General features: G+C 33.6%; 4 protein-coding genes across 5 annotated transcripts; 2 read left to right on the top strand and 2 right to left on the bottom strand.

Moving 5' to 3' along the window:
• Nucleotides 1-793: 793 nt before the first annotated feature.
• On the top strand, nucleotides 794-2,551 carry LOC110649022 (isoflavone reductase-like protein). Of its 2 annotated transcripts, none has more exons than XM_058140349.1 (5): nucleotides 794-1,014; nucleotides 1,275-1,409; nucleotides 1,571-1,817; nucleotides 1,895-2,098; nucleotides 2,183-2,551. In XM_058140349.1, the coding sequence occupies exons 1-5, from the start codon at nucleotides 829-831 to the stop codon at nucleotides 2,338-2,340; spliced, it is 930 nt and encodes a 309-aa protein (XP_057996332.1). In that variant the 5' UTR covers nucleotides 794-828; the 3' UTR covers nucleotides 2,341-2,551. The 2 variants fall into 2 exon arrangements, with proteins under 2 accessions (XP_057996332.1, XP_021659108.2); XM_021803416.2 differs by having other exon boundaries at nucleotides 1,580-1,817; nucleotides 2,183-2,548.
• Nucleotides 2,552-3,203: 652 nt separating this feature from the next.
• Nucleotides 3,204-10,408, top strand: LOC110649021 (phospholipase A1-Igamma1, chloroplastic). The gene is given in 6 exon segments (XM_058140575.1): nucleotides 3,204-3,276; nucleotides 4,221-4,241; nucleotides 4,650-4,678; nucleotides 4,680-5,080; nucleotides 9,129-9,217; nucleotides 9,220-10,408. Coding segments are annotated over 6 exon segments (1,632 nt in total). The 3' UTR covers nucleotides 10,239-10,408.
• Nucleotides 10,409-10,486: 78 nt separating this feature from the next.
• On the bottom strand, nucleotides 10,487-15,349 carry LOC110649017 (CSC1-like protein ERD4). Its single transcript, XM_021803409.2, has 6 exons — nucleotides 14,670-15,349; nucleotides 13,460-13,605; nucleotides 12,984-13,259; nucleotides 11,733-12,577; nucleotides 11,171-11,426; nucleotides 10,487-11,051 (listed from the first exon to the last, which is right to left on the bottom strand). The coding sequence occupies exons 1-6, from the start codon at nucleotides 14,938-14,940 to the stop codon at nucleotides 10,674-10,676; spliced, it is 2,172 nt and encodes a 723-aa protein (XP_021659101.2). The 5' UTR covers nucleotides 14,941-15,349; the 3' UTR covers nucleotides 10,487-10,673.
• A 1,987-nt stretch (nucleotides 15,350-17,336) lies between these two features.
• On the bottom strand, nucleotides 17,337-26,883 carry LOC110649019 (hydroxyproline O-galactosyltransferase GALT2). The gene is made up of 7 exons (XM_021803410.2): nucleotides 25,188-26,883; nucleotides 24,195-24,427; nucleotides 20,486-20,776; nucleotides 19,246-19,374; nucleotides 18,953-19,126; nucleotides 18,071-18,178; nucleotides 17,337-17,907 (listed from the first exon to the last, which is right to left on the bottom strand). Exons 1-7 carry the CDS (start codon nucleotides 26,092-26,094, stop codon nucleotides 17,701-17,703), a joined length of 2,049 nt encoding a protein of 682 aa, XP_021659102.2. The 5' UTR covers nucleotides 26,095-26,883; the 3' UTR covers nucleotides 17,337-17,700.
• Nucleotides 26,884-27,747: the final 864 nt, after the last annotated feature.

Raw genomic sequence — 27,747 nt, forward strand, 5'->3', positions numbered from 1 at the left:
TTAAGATAAAAAAACACTAAAATTAATATAAGAGCAGATTAAAAAATAACAGATTGTTCACTTGAATAGAATTTCTTGTATTATGAGTTGACTCAAAATAGTAACTTTTACTTTGTTAAGAGTTTGTTTGGCATTGCTATTGAAATTATTATTAAAAAAATTATTTTTTTAAAATATATTAATTATAAAATATTAAAAAATAATTAAAAATTAAATTTAATTAATTTTAATTATAAAAATATTAAATTAATAAAATAATTTTTTAAATTAATTTTTTCAATAACATTTAAAATAATATTTTTATCCAAAAAAATAATTTTAACTTTCAAAATTCAGCATCAATCAGACTGGAAGTCTCACGGTAGCTAATGACCGTGTAGGATTTGTTGGGTCGAGGGGCTAACGGATAAAATCTGCAGCCTGAGAACCCTTTGATGAACCGTGAAAATAGATACTAAAATGTGATAACAATTAATAAATAAAAGTAAAATTAAAATAAAATAATTAATGTATTTTTAATTTTTTTGAAAAATAAATAAAATGAAATAATTTTTTTAAAAAATTAATAATTAATTATCAGGGTGATAAAGAAAATTTTCTGCAGTTGGGGGCACTTAAAACAATTTCTTAATCAATTTATTTTATTAGGGTAATAAAGTAATCATGAAATTAATGAGGCAGCTATCCAGTACAGGCTGTTCTCCGTCGAAGCAGATGTAAAAATAAACCCCCCGTCTGAAGTCAAATCGACAAACTTCATTTGGTTGACACTCCAAACAAGCACTTGGTTGGCCCTAACCTAATTAACTCTGAGAGCTTAATTAAACCATGGCTGAGAAAAGCAAGATTTTGGTGATTGGAGGGACAGGGCATATCGGAAAATTCATAGTAGAGGCAAGTGTCAAACTGGGTCACCCCACGTTTGCTTTAGTAAGAGAAAGCACTGTTTCTAATAATCCTGAAAAGTCCAAAATCATCAACAGTTTCAACGGCCATGGAGTAACCTTGCTCTACGTAATTACCTGAACTTCTGATTGTCTTATTAATGCATAAATTTTAATTGTGTATACTGACCTGTTGACAATCTAGTCGTATAGGATCAAAGGGATTTGTGAGCTAGCTAGGATCAGTGGTTATGTTAATTTTCTCTTAATAATAAATATTTGTAGAATAAGCAAATAATTGTCAAATCATTTAAATTTTGTGTTCTGATTATCTTGTTTTTCACAAAATCCTCTTGGTTCACATGCTTTGGGGTTCATTTTGACATACAGGGAGATGTTCATGATCATAAGGGTTTGGTGAAGGCTATCAAGCAAGTGGACGTTGTAATCTCCACTGTTGGAGCGGAACTAATGGCTGAACAGCACAAGATTGTTTCTGCTATTAAAGAGGCTGGAAATGTCAAGGTAATTAACTATAATTTGAATAATCAGATTGCTTTGTCTTGTCAATATATTGTTAATAGCATTCTAAATGAATCCCAAAGAGTAAATAAACAAAAAAAAAAAAAAAAAGAGAGAATTTATCATGAGTTCTTGCCAACGATGAATGGTGCAATGACATTCAGTGTCTTCAGAGATTCCTTCCATCAGAATTTGGAGGAGACGTTGATCTGAGCCAAGTAGTAGAGCCTGCTACAGACTACATCGAGCTCAAGCGCAAAATACGGAGAGCAGTGGAGGCTGAGGGGATTCCGTACACCTTCATTGTCTCCAATGGCTTTGCTCAATATTTCTTAGCAAGCTTGGGACAATTAAATGCTAAAGTTCCTCCTAGAGACAAAGTGGTCATTTTGGGAGATGGAAACACCAGAGGTAAAGAATTTGTTCTATAGATTAATTCTTGGGCTACTCGATCTGTTGACGGAGATGATTCATTGTTGGCCTTTCAGTAATTCTTCTGGCAGAAGAAGATATAGCAACTTACACAATAAAAGCAGTGGATGACCAAAGAACTTTAAACAAGATTCTATATATGAGGCCTCCTGCTAATGTTTTATCATTCAACGACATGGTTGCTTTATGGGAGAAGAAAATTGGCAAGACCCTTGATAAGATCAATATTCCAGAAGACCAATTGCTTAAGAACATCCAAGGTCAATAAAAACAAATTAATATCTTGTTTAACTGAGGCTAGGAAGTATATCAGGAAATATTGATTTTTGTTTGTGCTTTTGCAGAGGCTCCTTCTCCACTTAATTTCATTTTGGCTATCAACCACAATGCATTTGTGCAGGGAAATTTTGACATTGAGGTTCCTTCCGGAGTAGAGGCTTGTCAGCTTTATCCTGAAGTGAAATACACTACAGTTGATAAATACCTTGATCAGTTTGTTTAATTATGATTACTGAATTAATTTCTTTTTAATTTGGGAATTTATTTTCACCCCAAATTCCGATCATACTTATGGATTCTACATCAACAATACCCTTTCTCTTCTCTGTATTATTTGCTGTTGCTTCTTGTTTGTATGTGTAAATCCACTTCTCATCTACTTATATGATATGAGCTGCTATGAATGTGTGGTTGTCCATCTGCAATAAATTTGATGAGCACAAAGAATATGTGTATACAGCCATGGGTTTCATCTAGGTTTGGACATGAACAGTCCTGATCAAAGTTGGATTAGAATTAAATTAAAATCGGTTAAATTTAAATTTAATTATAATTGTCTAAAATCGTATCAAATTGATTTTGATCAATATGTGATCTGATTTCAGATAAAAATAAGATTTTTCATTTTTTTGGAAGAGTTTTAAAATTTTTTATTGACTAATTTAATCAAATTAGATAAAATTGAATAAATCAAATTAAAATTAAACTAGAGTTGAACTAAAATTGAAATTGAAATTGAGGTAACCTTTTTAATTTGGTATTGGATCCCAACTCTTAAGAACAAACTGTCAATCTGATTCTGGTTCTGGCCAAAACCTACTGTGCCCATGCCTATATGTATGTATCCTAACCCTAACGTTAGGCATACACATGAGTGTTGAACGAAACTGAAGGGATTGAAATGACTAACAAAGAATATATTCTATATCAGTATGTTTCTTACTCTTGAAGTTGGATTCCTTTTAGTAGAAGATTGGGAGAGGAGACTAAAACTTGAATTTATCATATTAATAATATATATATATATATTTGTATTTGCTCAATAATAATGTCTTCAATCCCTAAATCAAGTCAAGTGAGGATTTGATGAAGGCTATCAAGCAAGTAGATGCTGTAATCTCTACTATTAGATTTCTATTAGAAGCCGGAAAATGTGGAGGTAATTAACTATAATTAATTATCTATAATGCGTCATACATAAAGACAGAACAGAAGAGAAAATGTGATTTTTTTTTTTAATTATTTATGATGTGTCATGTGAAACTCACATATTTAAAATAAAAAATATCACCTGTAACGCTACAACAGCAAAAAGCATACTTTATTAATTTTAATTTTAAATAAAATTTAATCAAATTTTCAAAATCTAATCAATTGATTCAAAATTAGAAAAATTAGATTAAAACTCTAAAATTTGTAAAAATTTAAATTTTTAACGTGATTGGGGCTAAATCAAACTATGGTTGTGTTTACATGAAAACATTAATTTTGTGAAAAATATCCATACTAAATTAATATATGTCACTATAAATTTTTATTATATATATTTTAATTAATTTTATTTCCATTATAAATTTTTATTATATATATTTTAATTAATTTTATTTCCATTAAGATTCAAATTCATGATTTCTAAGTTATTATTATTGAGTAATTTTGACATTAATTAGATCTTTCCACCCAAGCTATGCCCGATAATTGTTAGGATCACTTGCTCACTCTTTTTCCTACACATTTTTATGCGGAATGTAATTCAATATACTTGCTTACCCTATAGCCATGTTTATCTAGGCCTAATTTTTCAAAAAGCTTGTTTCGGTTGTATATACAATTTCTACAATATCCAGACAATGAATCAAAATCAAGAGCATTGTATGTTGCTTGTTCAAATTGTCCATACTTTGACAATTTCTTGTCCAATCCAAGGGTGGAGAGGGTTTAGAAGATTTTGCAAAAGTTTTTATTTAGACTCGATTTATCGCATACATAAAAATAAAATATATATAATGAGATTGACATGTAAAATAGATATAGCCTACATAGAATATAATTTAAATGACTTCTTTTATTTATTTTTAGTTTATCGTTTTTTTTTTTTTTCAGATGATCCTGAAAATATAGATGGTAAGACTAATGGAATGTCTAAAAGACCAACTAAGAATGGCTGCTGATTCGTGGTCCTTAATTAGGTAGCCATCAGTATGCCATTAGTCTTTCAGTATGGCATACCGTTCCTGATTTCCTCTGCTAATCCATCATAGAGTATTATATTTACGCTTAGAAAAAGACAATGGTCAGCTGTAGTATGCATTGGTGGTCCAATTATGAGGGTGACACTTTTCCAAGAAGAAGGCATCGTGAGCCACCGTCCCTGAAATTTCAAACTCTCTGGTTTCTGGACCAATTAGGCCTCCATCTATCAATAATTAGATAAAACCTTTCTTTGTTGTCATTTGCATATCCTAAGAAGGAAAGAAAAGATCGCTTTCGTTGTTCTTCCATTAATTCTGAGACCACCATGGAGGTGTTAAGAGTCATCACTAAGACGACATGTCGCAACAAAAGAAAACAAGGTCGAGAAAAGCCAGAAGGCGGCTATGGAAGTTGAAGCTCAATATTACCTGGCAAGCTATCATGAAGGCATTTACAAGCAAGTGCCGTCTCCGGTTAAGCTGTGTACCGAGCATGAAACAGCTTTCCACCATCAAAATCCATCAAGAAACCAAAACGAAGAAAAATTCCTGCCGTCCCCATTAAACACTAGAGCACCTACTCAATGTGCCCTACGCAGCACTGGATTTCATCGACCGAGGAGATCACATGACTCCAACATTTTCTCCCAAGGAGAATATACCTACAAAGTGGCGTGAAATCCATGATTCTTGCAACTGGGAAAACATTCTTGACCCTCTCCATCCATGGCTTCGTCGAGAAATTGTCAAGTATGGAGAATTCGTTGGAGCAACTTACTGTTATAAATAGCTTGTATGTTAGATAGTATAGAGAGAAAGAATTTTTATATTGTTAAAATATAAGAAAGTGAAGGAATGACAAGAGTGAAATATGTATAGAATTATATATATATATATAATTCAATAAATATTATTCTATTATGGCACTTAACAAATAGATGTGTCTGTTAATAGACAGACATATCAATTCTATACAAACAGTCACAACTGTTTGTATAGGTATCTGTTAATAAACAGACATGTCTATTCTATACAAATAGTCACAACTATTTGTATAGGTATCTTTTAATAAACAGACATGTCTATTACATAAATAGTTGTATCTATTGAAGATAGACAGATGTGTCTATCTAGTAAAGGTGCCATAACTTTTCATTCTTTATAAATATAGATGAGTTTTTTCAATCCAGATATACTACTTCTACTTCTTCTTCTTTTCTTCTAATCTCTATAAATTCAGTTCATATAAAGAGTTCTTAAGGGAAATCTTCAGGAGTTGCTGTCTGCAGATTTCAGGCTTTGTTGTATCCTGGAGGTATATTGCCATAACCTTGCAGCAATATAGTGGGGGCAATTAATACCTTAAAGATAGTGATTCATCACGCCTCAAAGCCTATTCTACATCCACTGCCTCAACAATTTTAAGGTATTAATCGCAATAGAGTCTAAGGCTGTTTCCGTGATGAATCAAGAGTTCATGAAACTTGATCATTTTGAGGAACAAATTATGTTCACTGAGAAGGTAAAAACAGATCAGGAAAAGAAGATGAATTGCCATGCAGAGGTCATATTCTCAACAACTCATCAGATAGGCTATAAGATTTGTTTACCTCTGTCAAGTCTCCAAAAGAAATTTGGAATTCGTTAGAATTCGAATATAATACAGAAAAAAAAGGTATGGATAAATTTCTCATTATGAAATATTTTGAATTCTAAATACTTGATAATATGTCTAAAGAAATATAAGGTTATATTATGATGCTAAAGCTCATGGTGAATGTGATAAATAAGGTAATAAGATTTATGTGCATAAGTCGAAAAACACTTTTATATGCATAAATCCTAATTCATATTGATTGTGTCTATCACTAACTAGGTGGGGATATTGTTAAAATATTAGTGATAGAAAATTTTGTCTCATTTCAAAAGAGTTATGTCTGTTCATAAGTGAATATATATAATTATTCTAAGAGATACAAAGTGAATGGTTGTATCTGTTCTAAAAGATATAACTGAATGGTTGTATCTGTTCTAAGAGGTATAAGTGAACGGTTGCATATGTTCTAAAAGGTATAAGTGAATAGATGTAATTATACTAAGAGATACAAAAGTGAACAGTTGTATCTATTGTAAAATGTATAAATAAACAGATGTAATTATTCTAAGAGATACAAAAGTGAACGATTGTATCTGTTGTAAAAGGTATAAGAGAATAGATGTAATTATTATAAGAGATACGAATTGAACTGTTGTATCTATTCTAAAAGGTGTAAGTGAATAGATATAACTATTCTAATAGATACAAAGTGAATTATTGTATATGTTTGAAGAGATGCAAATGCTTTATAAATAGCAGTTTGGAACAAAAATCTATTAACTTTTCTTTTTTGTCTCTTCTCTTCATTTTTACCGACAATCAACATTATTATTCTTTAATTTATTCTTGGGAGAATTTTAAAATTGCTATCTAGATTTATATTTTGGTTATTATCCTTGAGGGATCTGCCTAAAACTACCCAGCTATAACATAGTGGGGGTTTTACTCTTTTTCAATTTCATTATATTGAGGGAAGTAAATACTCCATATGATATTTATTACAAATTGACTAGAAATTTTGGTAGAATAATTATTCAAATTGAGTGTGCTAGTGCTATTGTTAGCTTAATGTATGTTATGCATTGCACTACTCCTGATATTGCTTTTGCAATGTATAAATTGTCAAGATATACTAATAATCCTAGTGTGGAATATTGAAAAGAAATTTCAAGGGTTTTTGGATATTTAAAAAAGGAATTATAAACTATAGATTATTCTGCGATAAGTTTTCAATTGTATAAAAACCATATAAAGAATTGTATCTATGCAAAGAGTTATGTCCCTTGGCCAAAAGATGTAACTAAATGAAAAGATGCAATTTTTCTAAATAGTTACATGCATGAAGAGATGAACTAATTGGCCAAAAGGTTGGTACATTTTGAGTAGTAAAAATAAGAGCCTTACAAGTCATTTGTAAGAAGTGACAAAAGAACAAATGAGTATGCATTTGTGTGTGTGTGCAAGTTTAGCTTGGTTCTTTATTGTTGGATACTCTCATTTTAAACAAGTTATGGAGCAATTTATTTCTGCAAATAAGGTACATATCTAGACTGTGAATTATTTATGTAGTTCATGTCATAAACATGTGATTATATGGTTAACTAGTAAAACAAATATGGTGGAGATCCTAGAGTTATACAAATGCCAATTGGATAAGTAGTACTAAGAATAATAAGTCAACATTTGGTTGGGTATCCACTTTAAGTGGAGGTTCTGTTTCTTAGGCATCAAAGAAACAAACTTGTATAACTCATTCTACGGTGAAATCCGAATTTATAACTTTAGCTAATGTTGGTAAAGAAGTAGAATGACTGAGAAACTTGTTATCGGATATTAAGTTGTGGCCACAACCTGTGCTATCTATTTCTTTATATTGTGATAGTCAAATCATGATGGTTAAAGCTTATAGTAAAATATACAATTAAAAGTATATATATATAAGCTTAAGACATGAAAATGTAAGACAATTAGTCTCTAATGGTGTTATTACCATGGTTATGTTAAATCCTATAATAATCTAGCAAATCCTTTAATAAAAGGGCTCTCGAGAGTTATGATCATAAGCACATGTGCTGATTAGGATTTAGAATATTCCATTAAATTTACTAATGATGGGAACCCTACTTTATAGTATTATTACTAAATAAAGTTTAAAGGGTAACAACAAGTCATTAGTAAATAGTGTAATTAAAGTACTTAATGTACTAAGTTAATGGAATGAGGATGAGTGTTTATACTCTTAATGAAGTTTAAAATTATTACAAAGGAAACTTCACCTATATGAACATAGGAAGTGGTGCCGCTTCAACAAAAGTGAGAATAACTTTTGTAAATGTTTATGAAAACAGGAGGTAGCACAAGGCCATATTCGTGCTAAAATTTTGGTGAACTTTTTAAGTTGAACTAATTGATTCGTGTGTGTAGTATTTCCGGTTCTATTTAATAGGAATCTAGGTTTAAGCTAAGGCCACCATGATTTCTTTAGAACTTTGAAATACTTACACTAAGAAAAAGTTTAAATCGAAAGATACTTTTCATTATGCATGAAACAATGGGATCTAACAATACAAGCTAAGTGGGGGATTGTTATAAATAGCTTGTATGTTAGATAGTATAGAGAGAAAGAATTTCTATATTGTTAAAATATAAGAAAGTGAAGGAATGACAAGAGTGAAATATGTATAGAATTATATATATATATATAATTCAATAAATATTATTCTATTATGGCACTTAACAAATAGATGTGTCTGTTAATAGACAGACATATCAATTCTATACAAACAAATACGCTGTTTTGTATAGGTATCTGTTAATATAAATAGACATCTATTCTATACAAATAGTCACAACTATTTGTATAGGTATCTTTTAATAAACAGACATGTCTATTACATAAACAGTTGTATCTATTGAAGATAGACAGATGTGTCTATCTAGTAAAGGTGCCATAACTTTTCATTCTTTATAAATATAGATGAGTTTTTTCAATCCAGATATACTACTTCTACTTCTTCTTCTTTTCTTCTAATCTCTATAAATTCAGTTCATATAAAGAGTTCTTAAGGGAAATCTTCAGGAGTTGCTGTCTGCAGATTTCAGGCTTTGTTGTATCCTGGAGGTATATTGCCATAACCTTGCAGTAATCTAGTGGGGGCAATTAATACCTTAAAGATAGTGATTCATCACGCCTCAAAGCCTATTCTACATCCACTGCCTCAACACTTACGATGCCTTCGACTTCGATGCTCTATCTGAGTATTGTTGGAGTTGCAGGTATAACCGGCACAAGTTTTTGCAAGAACTGGGCCTTACAAGCACGGTTACAAGGTGACTAAGTACATTCATGCCATGTCCCATGTAGACGTGCCTGAATGGTTCGTGAGGTCACATAGTATATGGAGCAAAGATTCCAACTGGATGGGATATGTTGAGGTGAGCAACGACGAGGAATCGCATAGAATTGGTCGGCGAGACATAGTCGTGGCATGGCGGGGCACGGTGGCTCCCACAGAGTGGTTTACGGACCTTAAGACAAAGCTAGAGCAATTTGATGATGACAAGAAAAATATTACGCTACAATGTGGGTTCCTTGGCATATGCAAATCCAAGGATGAGTTTACTAGGTACAACAAGTTAAGTGCCTCTGAGCAAGTTATGGAAGAATTCAAGAAGCATGTCAGTTTTTACAGGGAAAATGGCGAAAGGGTCAGCTTGACACTTACAGCACATAGTTTAGGAGGAGCATTAGCCCTTCTCAACGCTTATGAGGTTGCAATTTCGATTCCTCATTTTTTCATTAGTGTCGTTTCGTTTGGTGCACCAAGAGTTGGAAACATGGCCTTCAAGGAGAAGCTTAATGAACTAGGAGTCAAAACACTTGGGGTCGTTGTCAAGCAAGATATAGTCTCAAAAGTTCCAGGGATCATAGTCAACAAAATTCTCAAGAAACTTGACAAAATGGCTCAAAAATTGACCTGGGTTTATAGGCATGTGGGCCAGTTGAAACTTGATGTGTTCATGTCACCCTACTTGAAGCACGAATCTGACTTGTCAGGGCGTCACAATTTGGAGGTTTACCTCCATCTTTTGGATGGATTTTTGGGCAAGAAATTGAAGTTTCGATGGAATGCTAGGAGGGATTTGGCATTGGTGAACAAGTCTAGTGATATGTTAATAGAGGAGCTAAAAATACGCGAGTTCTGGTTCCGGTTGCCTCACAAGGGGCTTGTATTGAACAAACATGGTAGATGGGTTAAGCCAGGGACAGAACCTGAAGATATTCCTTCTCCATTTAGTACTGAAATATCCAATCATGATCCTACATATTAGATTTATGTTTCCCATAGGATCAAGCCTTTTATCTAGTATCCATTTCTTTCTTATTTTGATGATGATTTTTTTCCAAAAAAAGTTACTATAGATTTGATTTACTGTCTACTTCGATCAATTTGATCTGAGAACAGCTATTGGAAATCCAAAATCTTGTTTGTAACTAATCATAAATTAGGTTCCTCATAAGATTAATATATTCTTTACCTATGGTCTATGGAACTTATGCGAAAAAGACATGACCATACTTAAGGAACCCATTCAACTAAGCAAACATTAAAAACAGGATTGATTTACAAAATATCCACACAAGAACTAAAAAGAAAAAAGAAAAACCTAATTTATGTTCTAACTTAGAATATGACAAGCAGAAATTGAAAAAAAAAATGAAGTTTCTGATGCAAGTCTGGAATATCAAGTGGAAAAACACCAAGTTCAAGCAAATGATCCCATTCTTGAAACTTGCGATAATGCATCTTCGAACTGCTCATCGTCGAGCTTCTCAGAGTTCAAGCTTGGTGGGATGAAGGATCTGAAGAGTTGTTCCATGTTAGGAACTTCCTTCAGCTCACGGCAAGCAACTTCAAGAGGTGTGTTACAAAAAGAGCGGTAGAATTTCTTCGAACAAACATAGACGAAGATCAAGGAAATTATGGGAAGCGGAATCAGCATTGGAGTATAATAGAATTCCTTCACCCCAAAGTAACCAAACATTGTGACTTGGAACAATAACAGAGAAGCAAGGATTCGTGTATGCATATGGGGCCACATCCTTCCATAGCTCTCAAAGGATGGAACAAAGACTTTAAGTGCCTGTTAAGAAAAAGAAGTCAATAATTATCTCAGTGAATGCATGCATGCCATCATATGTTGCCATTGAAGCTCAGCAGGCAGGGAATGCATATTTAAACACACATCTAAAAGGAAATTACCTGATTTCGTAAAACAAGCCATCCCAGGCCAAAGTACACAACTCCAAATGGGATAATCAGAGGAGCTATGACAGAGTAGCAGAGGACAATTGTGATGATAAGCATGTCACCAGGAACTCTGGTTGCATATCCAAAATCTCCAGGAGCCCAAGCCTCTTTCAACTCAGTTTCAGTCTTGCAAAGGTACTTCCTTTTCAGATGATAAATGATTAGAGGAACCACACGTGAAAGCTCAAGTCCATATCCAACAAAGAACCTGAGATCAATGAAATATGTAGAAGTCAGACATTAATTTAACAGGTACTAGAATGCATAGAAGTAGCATTATTGTAACTGGATTTATCTCTAGCAAAAACCCCTCATAGAGAAAAGAAATATTTAGGAAGGATTAATATATCCACTAATCTCAGTAAAGATGAAATTTAAAAAAAAAATGCAAATGTGTTGTCTTCATATCCATCTGGTTTATGGTTCAGAAACCAGGAGGATATAACATAGCTAAAGGTGTATAATCTTCTAGAAGGACAAGACTGAAAATGAAAGCAATGACAAAAAATCTTACTTCAGGGCCACAAAGGTAAGAAAGAAAGTTGCATTGCCAGGGAGGCCGTTTCCTAGCAATTTAACTACAGAATCTGGATTCTTCTGAATGCTCTTGAATGTACTGAACAAGGTTCCACCGATTGTAACTCCAATAAAAACATTCAAAACAGTGAAATAAAAGTACTTTCCAGACGTAGCCCTTACTGCATGGCTCTGTGAAGGAATTCCCTCTGCCTTGGAGAGAAACAAAAGCAACTTGGGCAACAATGCCAAAAAGACGATGAGTGCAATCTGAGGAAGGTAGGCTTCCAACACTGTCTTGATTGCAACAATGTTCACAACTGGCTTTAGGAATGGGAGAATTTTCTTCAGATTGTCCAAAGTTGTTAATGCAGAAATAAACCCAATTGGTATCATGTAAAACAATATGGTCAGAGCCACAATAATGTATACCACGTACTGTCGTATTTGCCTCTTGAAAAACTTAATTTTAAGATTAGTCCATAAAAGTTGACGAGGCTCAGGAGCTTCCATGGCAGTCCATGTGTCAACCATTTGGGCATGCAGACTCTGAGATGCAGAAGCAGCTGTCACCCTACTGGTGAAAAAGACCAAAGCAGAAGGCTGCTGCTTGTCTCGTAATGTAACTTTTTGTGCAGCTTCCAATTTTGTGACTAGTTCCTTAATCTTCTCATTGAAGTACTCTATGCTATCTACTTTCTTACCAATGAGACCAAGGAAGCCAGTTTTGGTGGTAGGTCTTGACCCTTCTGGTTTGCCTGATTCCTTGGACTCGGCATATATGGCTTCTGCATGTGCAAGCTTTTTCTTGTACCCTTCCAACTCTTCATAAATTTTGTTAACCTAGTTCAGTTTTTTTTACAAGCTTATAATCAGTACAATTGGTATAGCATATACCAACATAAGCTTAAAAAACACATACTTAGCATGGTCAAGAATTGTAGCCATCTAAAATATAATATCCCTTCTTACTCTCTCGAATACCAAGAGTTGGTCAATATTCAGGATTGTCTAAAAGATACATTAATCAAATTACAATACTATAACAATATCATTAAATTCTGAAAACCAGGAAACAATAACATAGAACTTGAAAGGTAATAGTAAAAGAAAGAAAAATGATACATAAGAATCAGAAACAAGAATAGAGGACTCAACTGGAACATAATAACATCAGAAAGTCAACTCAAACCATTGAGGGTAAGGAGGAGTATGAAAATGAAGAAAATAAATTAATGTATTGTAATACCTCTTTATTGTTTGTAACCACCATCGATCTGTAAAATGTCTCAGGGTAGATGGATTTAAAATATGAATCCACCTGTTCCTTTAGAGTTTGGCCCTCAGGAGGAGGAGGTATGTCCCTAACAAGAACAGCGAATTGCTCTGCTTTTACTTCTGGAGACATTAAAGCCTTAGCTCTCAGCCCAGAAACATGTATGTATGCTTTCCATAACATGTAATAGGTGACAAAAGAAACCCAGTAGGTAGCAATCAGGAATGCCCACAGCCTTGGACTCTTCTCCTGTAGGTAAGAAGAACAACAACAAACACTTCCACATGTAAAATTGCAAGTAGAGGATTCCATTAATTATGGTGGAATACAACACGGAGAATTTATTAAGAAAAGAGTCACAACCATCTCAATCAAATAATAAATTATATCGATGGAGCAAAATGAACGTGAGCAAATCATTTCAGCACATGCAAAATTGAACAGCTTACCTTAACATGTCCCATAGATAACTTGTCAAGATCATTGAAACTCCCCTCACTTGTAGAATTTGTGACTTTCAATCTTTTTTCAGTCGCAGCAACAGGGAGAAGAACTGGTAGAAGAATGATGCCCGATACAACCAATATTGACAACACTGTCACATTAATAAAAGGAATGATCATTAAAATTGTATTCTTTCTTGTCAGAAAGTCCATACGTTTATATCAAGCAAGGAAATAATGAAAGAAACAATGTTATAAAGGGTTCCGTGAGCAAATAATAGATCGAGTAAATAATAATCTAAAGAAACCAGAACTACCTTTCACAAGAACATTTTCAAGTAAAAGTTAGTTTCTTGTAATGAAGTCTCTTCATATTTTCATCATTCTCGATAAGTTGCAAAAAATATGAATCCTAGATAACTTGGACTGAAAAAAAAATCCAAGCTATTAAGCAAAATGATCATCCAGCATTACATCAGGTTCATCAATAATTCAACAGAGGATTTATAGACTTTCAACCGCCTCTTAAATAAATTTTCCAATACAACTATATTGAGGTAACCTACCGTCCATTTTTTTTTTTTGGCGGAAGGCAACCTATCATCTTTGCTAAGGCATGAAAACTAGAAGATGGGGAAGAGAGAAACAAAGTATTACCAGAAAGAAGAAGATACAGAGGAAATGAAAAGCATAAGCACAAAATTAGGCACTTTTCTTTGTTTTCTAGTTTTCTTCTGAGTAAATAATGAAATTGACAATTAAGAACTCAATTCATCCAGTCACCCACCCTTTTCCTTGGTAATTAGAAAGAAAATGACATATGAAAGTTAAATTAATGAAAAAAAAAAATACCATAGATTATCTAACCCCAAAATTGGAAGCAAGTTAAAGTTTTGGATTATGGGGGCAAAAAAAAAAAAAAATTGATTATATTAATTTGCCATTTATCAATAATCATATTTCTAAAAGGATAAAAAGAAGAAAAAAGGGAGAATGAAAAGGGAAAAACGCTAGCTCCACACTCCATAGCCATCAAGTCAATAATCAGAAGAAAAAAGAAGAAAGAAAACAAAATAAATCTGAAAAAGCGAAGTTCAATCCCACTTCACAGAAACCAGAACAAGAAATTTGCAGATTGATCTACAAATAAAACAAACATGAATGAACAGAAACAATATGTGGAAATTCAGACATGAAAAAAAAAAAAAAGACAAACCTGTACTCAAGAACACAAAATAGACAGCACTGTCAATGCCAGACATGTTTATGATATCCTCTTCACTGGAAGACAACGCTTCCCGTATCCAAGCGAAAGGGTTGCGAGTTCTGGACCCTCCCTCCGATGGATCCAAGCCTTTCAAGATCCGGTTGGGGTAATAAACGACAGTGTTTCCAGGTTTTCTGGAAAGCCATGTAAAAAGCATCATCAAAATCACAAAGATTACAAAGGAAGTCCCCAAGGAGGTCAAGAAGGAAGAAAAATCCATCTCTCAGCGTACAGAGAGACACTATGGGAACTAGCTCTCTCCTTGTCTGAGTTTGGCAGACAAAAATGAAGAAAGGGTATGGTGTTATGAGAGAAAGAAGTAGCCGTTAAGAGAACGAATATGGAGGGGTTAAAGATCTATATTAATTAGAAGCATTGATGGGTGGTGGTTGTAACGTGGATAGGGATAAACGAGCAGGGGAGAGAGAAAGAGAGAGAGAGAGAGAAGACGCGAATGAAAAATATCTAAGGACAGGTTTCTGTCCAAGGTGGGTGTAATGTGGCCATTGATTGGGTGTTTTTTCTTTCCTTGTGGGGTTCCTGCTTTGTTTTCCCAAATTCTTTCGCTTTCTTCTGTGTATTCTGTTCCAAGCCTTTCAAAGTAGAAAAGAGAAGAAAGGACTTGATTCAGAGCAGATAACGGGAACGTCGGGAGTGCACGTCGGCAAGAGAGTGAGCGTGAAAGGACAAAAATAGGCTTTTATTAGTACAATGCATACTTCACTGTCTCAGGGGTCTTTAACTGCTTTTTTTTTACCATAACGTCTCTCTTTTTTTTTAAAAAAAAAAATGCGCCACCTTTTTTTTTAATGAATATAATTATGTGATTGAAAATATATTTTTTATATAATAAAATTAAATATAAAATTTTATTTTTTTTAAATATATTAATAATATATTTATTTTATTATTAATAAGTAACATTGAAATTACTTTTAAAATGATAAAATTTAAAATTTTAATTAAAATTAATTATTTTTGAAGGATTTAAATCTTGCTGCGTTTACTTTTTTTTCACTTGGAAATATATTTGAGAAAATGAGGATATTTTTGTCATTTAGATGGAGTGAAGAATAAAGGATATATTATTATCCACATAATAGTACGTGATTGCGAAATTGCCACCTTTACTCTGCTCCTATCCAAACCTCGGGCCCCACTTAATCAACAGTCCACCTGTGCACTCCAACGCTGCTTTATGTTTTCAAACAGCCACATAAACGGCGCCGTGCTACTCAAAACCTTAGCCAGCGAGCGACGCGAGTGTTCATTGCTTGTTGAATAAGTATACGCAGGGCAAAGCGATAAACTTTGCTTTTGAACTTGAACACGTGGCAAGATATCTGCTTGCCGACAGGAAATATGGAGCTCTGGAGGATTCTGTCGTTTTTGGGATCCACAAATTGTCGTGTTTTTCTAACTGATGAGTCATGAGAAGGGCTAAACGTTGAGGGGCACGTTAGGTGTAAAACGCTACCGTACTTAGTGGCCCTTCACATAAAATTATAAATTTATATCAAATAATAATTTATTTTAAAAAATAAAACTTATTATACCATATATATATATATATATATATATATATATATATATATATAAAATATTTAACACTTAACTAAACCATCTCCAATTTCAAATTTTAGACTTAATTATTTATGCTATAATCATAATTCAGTTAATAAGTTCTCACAATTTACTTGAAAATCATGAAATTCACAAAAAGTATGTTAACTTATTTTTTCTTTGGAATTAAGGAAATTTGAAAAATTAAAATTAATTTTTTGTTACTTTTTACTGTTTGTTAAATAAATATTAAAATAAGGAAAAAAATTGAAACAAAAAAAAGGTTATTTATTATTTATTATTTTTATTGCATTTATTCAGTAAAATTATATAAATTATGATAGAAATAAATATTATATACATAATGGTAGTCAACTAACTCTTTAAAACAAGAGAAATATTATATACTCAGTAAATTATTTATATATTTAATACACTAAAAAATAATATACTCAATATTCATATAGACATAACTATATCTTAAAAGTAAAAAGATAAAATTTATTATTTTATGGATAAAAATATATGTACACTTAATAATTTATTTATGTATTCTCAAGAAAGAATTTTTAATGAAGAAAGAGGAGAAATTTAATGCAGTTAAATAAAAAAAACTATATAAAACGAAAAATGAAAAATGCAAACGTAAACGGAAGCAACTTAACTATATATATATATATATATATATATATATAAAAGAATATCTCCGGAAGAAGAAAACAGATAAATAAATAAGAGTGACAGGGTGCCAACTGTCAACTGCCCAGAGGGGGGGGGGGGGAGGGGGGGGATGGGGGGAGTGGGCGGGGGAGGGGGGCCAGTTTTCAACTATTTTAACTACTAGTCCAATTCCAGTGAGGCGTACAGGGATGGAGTCCACAGAATTTGGTTTCAATAGTTGGACAGTTATCATAGCTATGGATGGTTTGTGGACCCTCCCACGTATTGTACTTAACTATAATCATCATGCTAAGTGTATTCTTGAGAGCATCAGTTACAGTATCAGGCACATGAATCGCATTGAAAGATTCTACAGCTTGAATTGAAGTAGGATTGATTTCAAGGCTTCTTCCACTTGCCAACTAAATTTGATATCAAAAGTATGAAATACAAGATATACAACTACACTTGTACAAATTTTTCTCTCTCTTTTTCTGCAGCTTTTAGTTGAAGCCAAAATGGGTTTGATCTAATTAACAATCATTCCTGATTACAACATGACACCGTCCGCGTTCTTCCAAAATGATGAGTGTAACTCAATACCCAGCCATCTCTACAACCCACTTTAAAAAAATGGACAAGAATCAGCAATAGGTGGGGAAACAAGAACAAGAACATAACGTTCTCATCAGCTAATGCAGCATGAGTTGCTGTTATCTTCTTAAGGCCTGGTGGGGACTTTGTGGTGAGGCAGTCATCATCTGAAGTTGCAGCAATGAGCCCCACCTCTAGCCAACTTGTCCCACAGACAGATCATCTGTCTAGGGGATTGATAATGTGCTGTGTAATAGTTCTCCATGCATCCGTACTGACAAAATTTCCAGTTGTGGGAGTACTGGACAGGCTTCGAGCTGTTGAATTGTTCAACCCACATTCCCATACTGACATCTTCCATCTTGAAAAGCTGAAACCAGAATGTAAAACAATACACTTTAAGGAACCAAGCAGACTGAACAAAAGGTAATGGAAAAAAAAAAATTACAGAAAACAAGAACATAAGATAAGAGACAAAAAGAGGCTATCCCCCTCCTGACCATGATATTAGATAAAATTCAAATATCACTAACCCGGAGGCTTCGGTTGCCATGTTGAGCAACGACAAATTTAGCAATATCACTGGAAATTACATATCCAGGCCCATTGGCATAAGGAGGATATACTACATGTGGCCACTCCTGTCACATCAGGTAAAAATACAGTCAAATTTAACAAATGTAGGGATAATGACTATCATACTTTCTAGATTAGTTTTTGCGATTAAATCTTAAGGGACATTTGGTATGGGGTTAAAAAAAAGGTAATTATTATTCTTGTAACTTTTAACTCCTTATTAATATTGTTTAAATACTTTAAGAGAATATATTAACTTTTCACGTCATTAATATTTATATTCTCTTAAGAGTTTAAATGTTAATCTTTGGGGGACTAGATTAATAGTTGCCCTCTTTAAAGTTAAAACTTACAAGGGTAACATTTAACCCTTTATTTTTAAATCTTCTACTAAATGCATCATTAGTTGAGTTGAGTACAATCTCTGGGGAATTCTAAGGTTGCATTGTTTTCAACAAATTAAATCCAACTTTGTAAATAACCATATCTGGATAAATTAGTAATGGCTCACCTAATGGTAAAAGCAACATAGCATAAAGAAAGTGTATGAAAAACGGTCCACACAGTAAACACCCTAAAAATAATATCACTGACTTCATGTTTTATTGATAGTTTCTAACAAATTTCCCCCAAACCCCTCCTCCTTCCCCAGATCAAAATTTATAACCAAGATAACATGGAAGGTGTCTTCCATGGTTACTTTGTTTTCACTTTGTTCTTCTATCCACAAGATGTAGATTACTTTTTTCATCTAAGGGTAATTAACGAAGTAAGTTACACTTTGATTTTAACAAAATAACAATAGAAAACCTCAACATGGAAGGAAGTAGAAAGAATACCTCAAAAGTGACTGCCCATTTTCCAGTTCTCAGAGGTCGATGTAACAGGTTGAGATTGCCCATATAAAGAGACTTTTTGGTAGAGATGGCATTAATTTCTTTCAAGACAGTGTCCACCCTAACAAATGTGTCGTCATCACATTTCATGATATATGCAGTAGAAACATTCTGAACCTGTACAAAGGATATTTGTGCTTAATTCAGAAAAATGAACACATAAGAAAGTAAATAGATTCATAAAATCCTATTGAAGAGACTCAATGAAAGATGACTGATGGATAAAGTGGACTTACACCGAACTCACAAATAGCAACAGTTTTAAGAACCACAAGTTCATAGCGATCCATAAATGGCAATATCACAATATCACCAAAGTAAGAAGCCTCTTTCTTCAACACTGCATTCACTTCCTTCCTGGGGCTCTGCAATGATGAGTGCATTCCAGTTATGCATATAAATATAATTAAATGGTAGCAATTTAATGGCAGAAAAGAAAATTGAGAATTTAACAAATACAAATTTATTATAGAACATATGGTATAGTGTACATGATGTGTCCCACATCGGCTCTGCAGGGAGTTCTTGGGTGTTATATATATGGGTTTGCAAACCTCCCCTTGTGAGCTAGCTTTTGAGATGGAGTTAGGTAGGTTCATATTATTTGGTATCAGAGCCTCACTCTGTATGGGTTGGTGGGCTATATATAAAGGCTCCCTGACGTTCTTCCGGAGAGGTCGGAGTGAACGAGTCATGACCCCGGTTGCTTCACAAGAACATTCAGTCTAAAGGGGTTGGGAATGATGCGTCCCACATCGGTTCTGTAGGGAGGTCTTGGGCGTTATATATATAAGATTACAAACCTCCTTTTGTGAGCTAGCTTTTAAGGTAGAGTTAGGCAAGTTCATATTAGTACATTATTGCACAATACTTAATAGATAATTTTGCCACCTCGTGTTCATGTATCCCTGAAAAATCTATATATGAAAATCCAAGAACCACAAGACCATCATAAAACAACTCATACACTAGATAGGAATGGACAAGCTAAAACTTTTATCCACAAAACAACTAGGTTTTTGTCAAGGGAATATAAAATCAAGTCAAACACAAATTGCAACGACCTAACAGTAGACAGAAAATCAAGCGTGAACTAAATTAGCCGTTCAGGATCCACCAAATTCGTTAATCCTAGAATCAATAATTGTTTGCATCTCTAGTTCTGCTGATTAGAGCACTCGTAATTCAAATCAGTGCCTTCAAACAACCATGGCAGGTGAACAGACCCTTTAACATCTCAGTGTTTCCAGAACCCAAATGAACATCGACCCTCATATGTTGTCCTCCCTCTACTGAGACTATTAGAAACCCAACTACCTTGCTGGGCACATTTCTAAATGTGACTTGAACCAATATCACCGCATCCATTAGCTACATGTTCACAGGTCAAAGGTTGGCATTGAAGATCAAGTTGATCCTGCTATCTAACTACTTTTGACTTCATAACTACATTAAATGAAAAGAATAAGACCTTACCAAAGCAACAAAGAAACGAACTACTACATTTGAAGACTTGATTGGTGATGATTGCATCCAAGTTTTTCTCACTGCCATACGTTCTGCGAAGTGATTTGTAGTAGAAAGAATCCCAATGAAAAGTTGAATAGGACTCTTTGGTAAAGGAAGAGCTTTCCACTTCTCCGACATTTCCAACACCCTTTGAGGAGAGAAACTTGGATGAGTACTAGGAAGAGAGGTGGCATAAACTGAATGAATGTCCACATCTCCTTTGATTGCTAATCCTGTTGCGTCTTCAATGGTAAATCCCTGAAGGTACATAAAATTTCAGAAGATATCATTTTCAAGCTCAATACAGTCAAGGTAAAATCACTCTATTTGCAGTACTGAACAGTTGACAAGAGATTGATTCAATATAATTTATAACAATAAGAGGTAGTAAGAACACATACACAAGAATCTAAAATTAAACTGTATTGAAGAATCCCAGTAGAAAGACAAAGGGGAATCAAAACTTGAAAGGAAGAGCTACAACCTTAATACACGGGAAGTGTACAATGAATGAAGGAAGCCTTCAAAGAAAATAATGCAGAATGCAGACAAATCAAAACTACAATTTCTCTGCAATAGTTAGAACCATTAGAATAAAGAATAAACAGCAATTCAGATGTGCAACAGTGTTGTATAGATCTACAAGGTCAACATTTGCCATATGAAAAAGAGAGATATAGAAGAGCAGTCAAAAGAGGCAAACAAAATTAGTTCCTTATCTTTAGCAATACAATTAAACTGTATTGAAGAATCCCAGCAGAAAGACAAAGGGGAAAGAAAAAGAGGAATCCAAACTTGAAAGGAAGAGCAACAAACTTAGCACATCGGAAGTGTATGTTAGGTAGTAGCCCTAACAGTAGATATCCCAGAGAAGAAAATAGAAGAAATAATAGAACAGAAGAGAGAGAGAGAAAGGGAGAGAAGGGAATTTTAGAGAGAAGATAGAGAATATTATTTATCAGAATTCAGAATCTCTAAACAGGTGTTTCATCTCCCTTTTATAACAGATTCTCCTCCAATTCCCTAATAACTGCTCTTTAACAACTACAGCTGTCACTGCTTATAGTTTCCCTCCCAAACAATTAACAACTACTCAATAGACCTAACAAACTTTCCCTCCACAATTCTAATTTGCTCTACTAGCCCAATTACATATTCCTTTCCTTATTTCTATATTTTCTCCTTCTCTACGTAACAATACCCTCTCCATTAGAGCATTTTTGACCCCAAGAATGCTGGAAGTCAGGAAATTGAGTTTTGGATAAATGTGGTATCTTCCCAAGTGGCATCCTTAGCTAGCACTTTGAACTAGAATTTCTTTCTTTCTTTCTTTCTTCCTTCCTTTCTTCTTCTTTTTCCTCTTCTAATATGATCATATTGGAGAATTGCAGCAGATGTCAACTGCCCCTGGTTGCCAATGACTGAAATCATAGGTAGTGAGAAAAGACTAGGTCTGAACTTCCATTTGAGAAAAGACACATGAAAGTATGAACTATTAATTAACAAAGAGCTAACTTTCTTTCTTTGTTTTCTCCAAATTTCCAATTTTTGTTCCTTTAAGATCACCATACCACTTGATGTCCAGCTATAAATGGAAGCCATCTCATGCTTTTCCTTAACATTTTCAGCAAAAGGAAAAATGCACTCTGCAGAATTCTTTTTATCAAATCTCATAACACTTTTGCAGTTTACTTTGTCATTGCAGCACAAATTTCCAATGCAATCATCCCTCGACAAGGAATTTATTTTTTTCCTCTGTCTTCTCCATATCTCAAACTCATTCTCCTTGAGTATCATATGATTACATGATCTCAACTCAATTATGCTACCACCAAGATTCCAATACTTCACTTCTTCATAAACTTCCATGTCTTCTCCTTTAATAAAAACATTCTTAGCAAGGGAAACAACCTTTTTGTTTCCAGAAATTTTGACAAGTCTAGGGCCAAGAAACATACCTTTTAAGATTTCAATATTTTTATCAGCACTATTGATACGTGTGTCATCTTGAATCCCAAATGATTCCTCTTCGAGGCACCCATCTCTTATGGAAGAATTCAGGTTGAGGATAGGATCTTGATCATTATTCCATCTGATTGACTATTGAAATGCTTAAGAAATATTGAAATTTTCTCTTCAAAATTTTGTTCATCTTCATCCTTAATCCAAGCATCAGTATTGATTGCTTCTAGGGTAGGACTAAACACTCCAAGTGTAATGCTTTGAATGCCTGATTCCATGACAGAACTAGAACTTCCTTGAAGATTCAGAGTTTCCTTAGGCATTAGTAAGAAATTCTCACTTGTCACTCCATTGGAATCAGAATTGATGGTTTCTTTCCCCTTTTCACCAAAAAACCCTAACATCAGGATTTCCAATCTTCCCCCCTCATTTGAACTACTGCTCTCCTTATTCCTTTCCACCACATGAGTGATCATCATTTGTCGCAAGTCCTCCAGAATGGCATTATTTGTTAAAGAAGTCTTGTTTAATTCCTCCTTCATCTCCTTCTTGAAATCATTTAGGTCCTCGGCATTCCTTGAGTTGCTTCCTACAAATTCCTCATTTGTTCCTCCAATTCTGCAATCCGCACCATCTCTGGGCCTATCACAATAGATCTAGTCATGGCTGCAACCCCTAAGGAAAAATTACCCACTGATTTCTTGGATGCAAAGCTCTGATACCAATGTTAGGTAGTAGCCCTAACAGTAGATATCCCAGAGAAGAAAATAGAAGAAATAATAGAACAGAAGAGAGAGAGAGAGAGAGAGAGAAAGGGAGAGAAGGGAATTTTAGAGAGAAGATAGAGAATATTATTGATAAGAATTCAGAATCTCTATTACAAGTGTTTCATCTCCCTTTTATAACAGATTCTCCTCCAATTCCCTAATAACTGCTCTTTAACAACTACAGCTGTCACTGCTCATATTTTCCCTCCCAAACAATTAACAACTACTCAATAGACCTAACAAACTTTCCCTCCACAATTCTAATTTGCTCTACTAGCCTAATTACATATTCCTTTCCTTATTTTTATATTTTCTCCTTCTCTACGTAACAATATACCAATGTTAGGTAATAGCCCTAACAGTAGATATCCCAGAGAAGAAAATAGAAGAAATAACAGAACAGAAGAGAGAGAGAGAGAGAGAGAGAGAGGGAGAGAAGGGAATTTTAGAGAGAAGATAGAGAATATTATTAATCAGAATTCAGAATCTCTAATACAGGTGTTTCATCTCCCTTTTATAACAGATTCTCCTCCAATTCCCTAATAACTGCTCTTTAACAACTACAGCTGTCACTGCTCATAGTTTCCCTCCCAAACAATTAACAACTACTCAATAGACCTAACAAACTTTCCCTTCACAATTCTAATTTGCTCTACTAGCCCAATTACATATTCCTTTCCTTATTTCTATATTTTCTCCTTCTCTATGTAACAGTGTACAACGAATGAAGGAAGCCTTCAAAGAAAATAATGCAAAATGCAGACAATTCAAAACTACCATTTCTCTGCTCTAGATAGGACCATTAGAATAAAGAATAAATAGCAAATCAGATGTGCAACAATGTTGTATAGATCAACAAGATCAACTTTTGACATATGAAAAGGAGAGATATCAAAGAGCAGTCATAAGAGGCAAACAACATTAGTTCCTCATCTTTAGCAACATACCGGACGATATGGAAATGAGGTGACATGCCGACCCCCAACATTAATATGATAGCCATCAACACCTGCACGCAATGTCAAGATAAACAATCTTCCCTCCACAAAAGGAAACGGCCAGGTCACTTCTGGCTTCTGTTCGCGCCCTATGAATCTCTTGAACCATGAAGTTGTCTTGGACTCTTTTGAATCGACAATGTCATTCCGCATCCATTTCTCACATCTCATAAATCCATCAACTGCCAAATACATGTATTAGAAATATGGTGTGACGTGGAGTTTAGAGGATTGAAGTCCACCAAGAACTTCAGCATGTGCATATGTGTTTTTCAGCGAGTGTCTTGAAAAGCGCATTCACAAAACAATATCATATGACCCAACATATCAAATAATATGTCATAGTGCCTAGCATGGAAAGAAAAAACAATGTGTTTGATCCAAATACTTCTTGCAACTCAACTGGGACATTTATAGTGATAGTTTGTGTTAACTGAAAAGCCAGATGAGGTATAAACAGTAGGGACTACAAGACTTTGTAAAATCCCTGCAAGTATCATCTCACTACTTGATTAGAGAATCCATTTCATAGGACATCAAAAACTTCAAAGTATTAGTTCCAGGGAACTTGATCTCATGGACATCAAGTTGTTTCTAAATGGTTTTGTTTAGAACCTCAAAAGTGTTTCCCTCTTGTCTACTTCAAAATTTCATAACTCCCATTGATCAATAGAAATATATCCCAGACATTTTAAAGAGTTACATAAATAAATAAATAAATCCCCAACCTCAACACCCAGCATATAATTAGAATGTTACCTAGGGATATAAACAAAAGATCAATAATTTGCTTCCTTTAATATAAACATACAGTTAGTCATGTTTCTTTTCATCTAAAAATATATATCATTTCATCTACTCATGAATCCTAATGCATTTGATATAACATGCAAAAGAAAATAGGAGAGAACAAAAATAAATGAAGATATTTATACTCCATACCCAGCATGTCTTCATCATTTTTGGATGGCAAACCATCACACCTCTGAGCTGTCCCCCATTGCATCCTATAGCAGGTGTTATGCTCAATAATCGGTCGCTTACTCCAATCTCCTCTTAACCGAGGATTCAAATGTAGAATCTTTGGTGGATCCTCCCCATCAACTACCTTTAGCCCTTGCAACTCAATCATAAACTGTGAAACTTTAACAATTCCATCACCACGCCTCAACCTAGCTAGCTGAGGCACATACTCCTCATGTGCATAATGAGGTGTTCCCACCACTGTTATAGAAGAACCTGCAGCTAAACCACATGGAAGGAACATCATCTTATCCCCCCCAGCCAATTCCTCCCCGCTCATGGATGCCCATGAGGGGCATGACTCAGACTTCCCCTCAAATACAGAATTTTGTGCAAGCTCCTTTCCATCATAATTCTCTACTTCTTTCCATGCCCTCAAACCCAAAGTCCAGGCCTCATCTGCTAGTCTCTCAAGCATTGATAAATCACTGGTTCTATTCCTTCGTCTCATAATTTCACCTGTTATCCGACCATATCGATGCCGAAGAGGTTTTATAGGCTTAGACACTTCTTTTACTTCTTCCAAAGGTTCCTTACTAGGCATCCTTGGTGCATTTTGGTTTTGGTTATCTTCCAACTTCCGGTGGAATGTATCCTTATAAACAGAACTGAAAATTGGTTTGCTTAAATCCGAATCATCCATATCTTCTGCTGCAGCCGCATCCAATCCAACATAACTGTCATCTCCACTCAACATTGCTGCAATCTCTAAAAAGTGTGGAAATTTAAATGCTAAAAAAACCAAGTATAATGCTCCTATACCCAGCAAGAAATGTGACAATTTACACCTCCTCCCACTAGGAGGTTCACTTTTTAACCTCTTCATTTTATAACGCCCAGAAAAAACCAGATAAATTAAAATACCCTACAAAACCCAGCAATCTCTCATAACTTAATAAAAAAACACCTCGAACGAGCTCAGAACCCAGCAAGCGAACAAAATTAACCGTGCCCAAATCTTCAAAATAAAACCCTTTTGAGGTTTGAATGTAAACTTCAGAAAATTTTATAACCCCACGTATCTACTGCACTAAATGATCTAAAGGAGATAAAACAAGCTCAAAATCCAACAGAACATGCAAAGAGTAAAGTGCCAAAATCTTCAGAAAGGCACCAGAGTAGATCAAATTACGGAAATAGAACTGACACCTTGATGGGTCTGACGAGATCGAGTAGACGATTAACAAATATGACGAAACGAACAGCACAATGTACAAAAGCCATCAAATTTTGGGACCCAAAATCCCAAATTTGTCAATATTAACCAACATATCCTCGAATGATGCGCAAAGAAATAATGATTGATCGATCAGAGCAGCTGAGACACAGAAAGAAATATGATCTTGATTTCAAAAGTGAAAAAAAAAAAAAAACTTTCTTTTCTTGGAGGAAAGGAAATAGAAAAGCAGAGAAGGTGAGAGGGACAAAAGACTCAGAAAATACAGTCTACGACGTGGATGTGGGGGTACTGAGGAGTTAAGAGCTTAGATAGAGGAGAGGGTCATTACAACGGAAATACCTGGAAATTGAAGGAGTGGAATGCAAAAGGCTGCATAAAATCAAAATTTTAAGGGAAATTCATTTGGTTCCTGGTTTTTTATTGCTTTCATACAAATTAGAGCTTTTCCTGCCCAATGTTACCTTAATTTAAGCAAAAATATAAATATATCTTTTTATTTAATTAAAAAAATTATTATTTAATCTCTAAAATTTTTTAAAAATTAAATAATTTGATTCTTTACATATATTTTCTTTCAATTATAATTAATTATTATTAAATAAATTATTTTTTTATAAAAAAATTAACAAAAAATTTTAATAAAAACGAAGCTAATAAAAAAATAAATTCTTATAATTTTGTTCATTATTAAATACAGAATTAAATAGTTTAATTTTTAAAATGTAATGATCAAATTATAATATTAGTTAAAATTAAATAATTAAATAATAAATTTTTTAAATTAAATAAAGAATATATTTAATTTTTTATTTAAATTAATAGAAATATTGAATAAAAAAATTTTTAATTTTGATAAAAATATAAGTGATAAATTAAATTATTTAATTTAAAAAATATAAAAATTAAATCATAATATTAACTAAATTTAAGATGAAATAATAAATTATTTAATTTTTAAAGACTTTTTATTGGAAATTAGTTGTTTTTGAGGTTGGAGAGTTGTTATTAATGATTGCACAGTTGTTGTTTTTTTTTAATGGAAAAAATTTAACAAACAACACAGAGTTCAAGTTTTTTTTTTAAACTATTATTTTTGTATGATTACAGTTATTAGGGGTGTGCAAATGGTCGGTTCGATTTTGAACTGAACCAAATTCATAAAATTAAAAATTAAAAATTTTAAAAATCAAACCAAATTGATTAATAAGAAAAAATCGAATCGAATCGATAAATATTGGTTCAGTTTGATTTTAAACCGATTAAATCGAAATTTATAAAATTTTATATTTTTAACATTAA

Source organism: Hevea brasiliensis, chromosome 18 (genome assembly GCF_030052815.1).
Source record: "Hevea brasiliensis isolate MT/VB/25A 57/8 chromosome 18, ASM3005281v1, whole genome shotgun sequence".
NCBI lineage: Eukaryota > Viridiplantae > Streptophyta > Magnoliopsida > Malpighiales > Euphorbiaceae > Hevea > Hevea brasiliensis.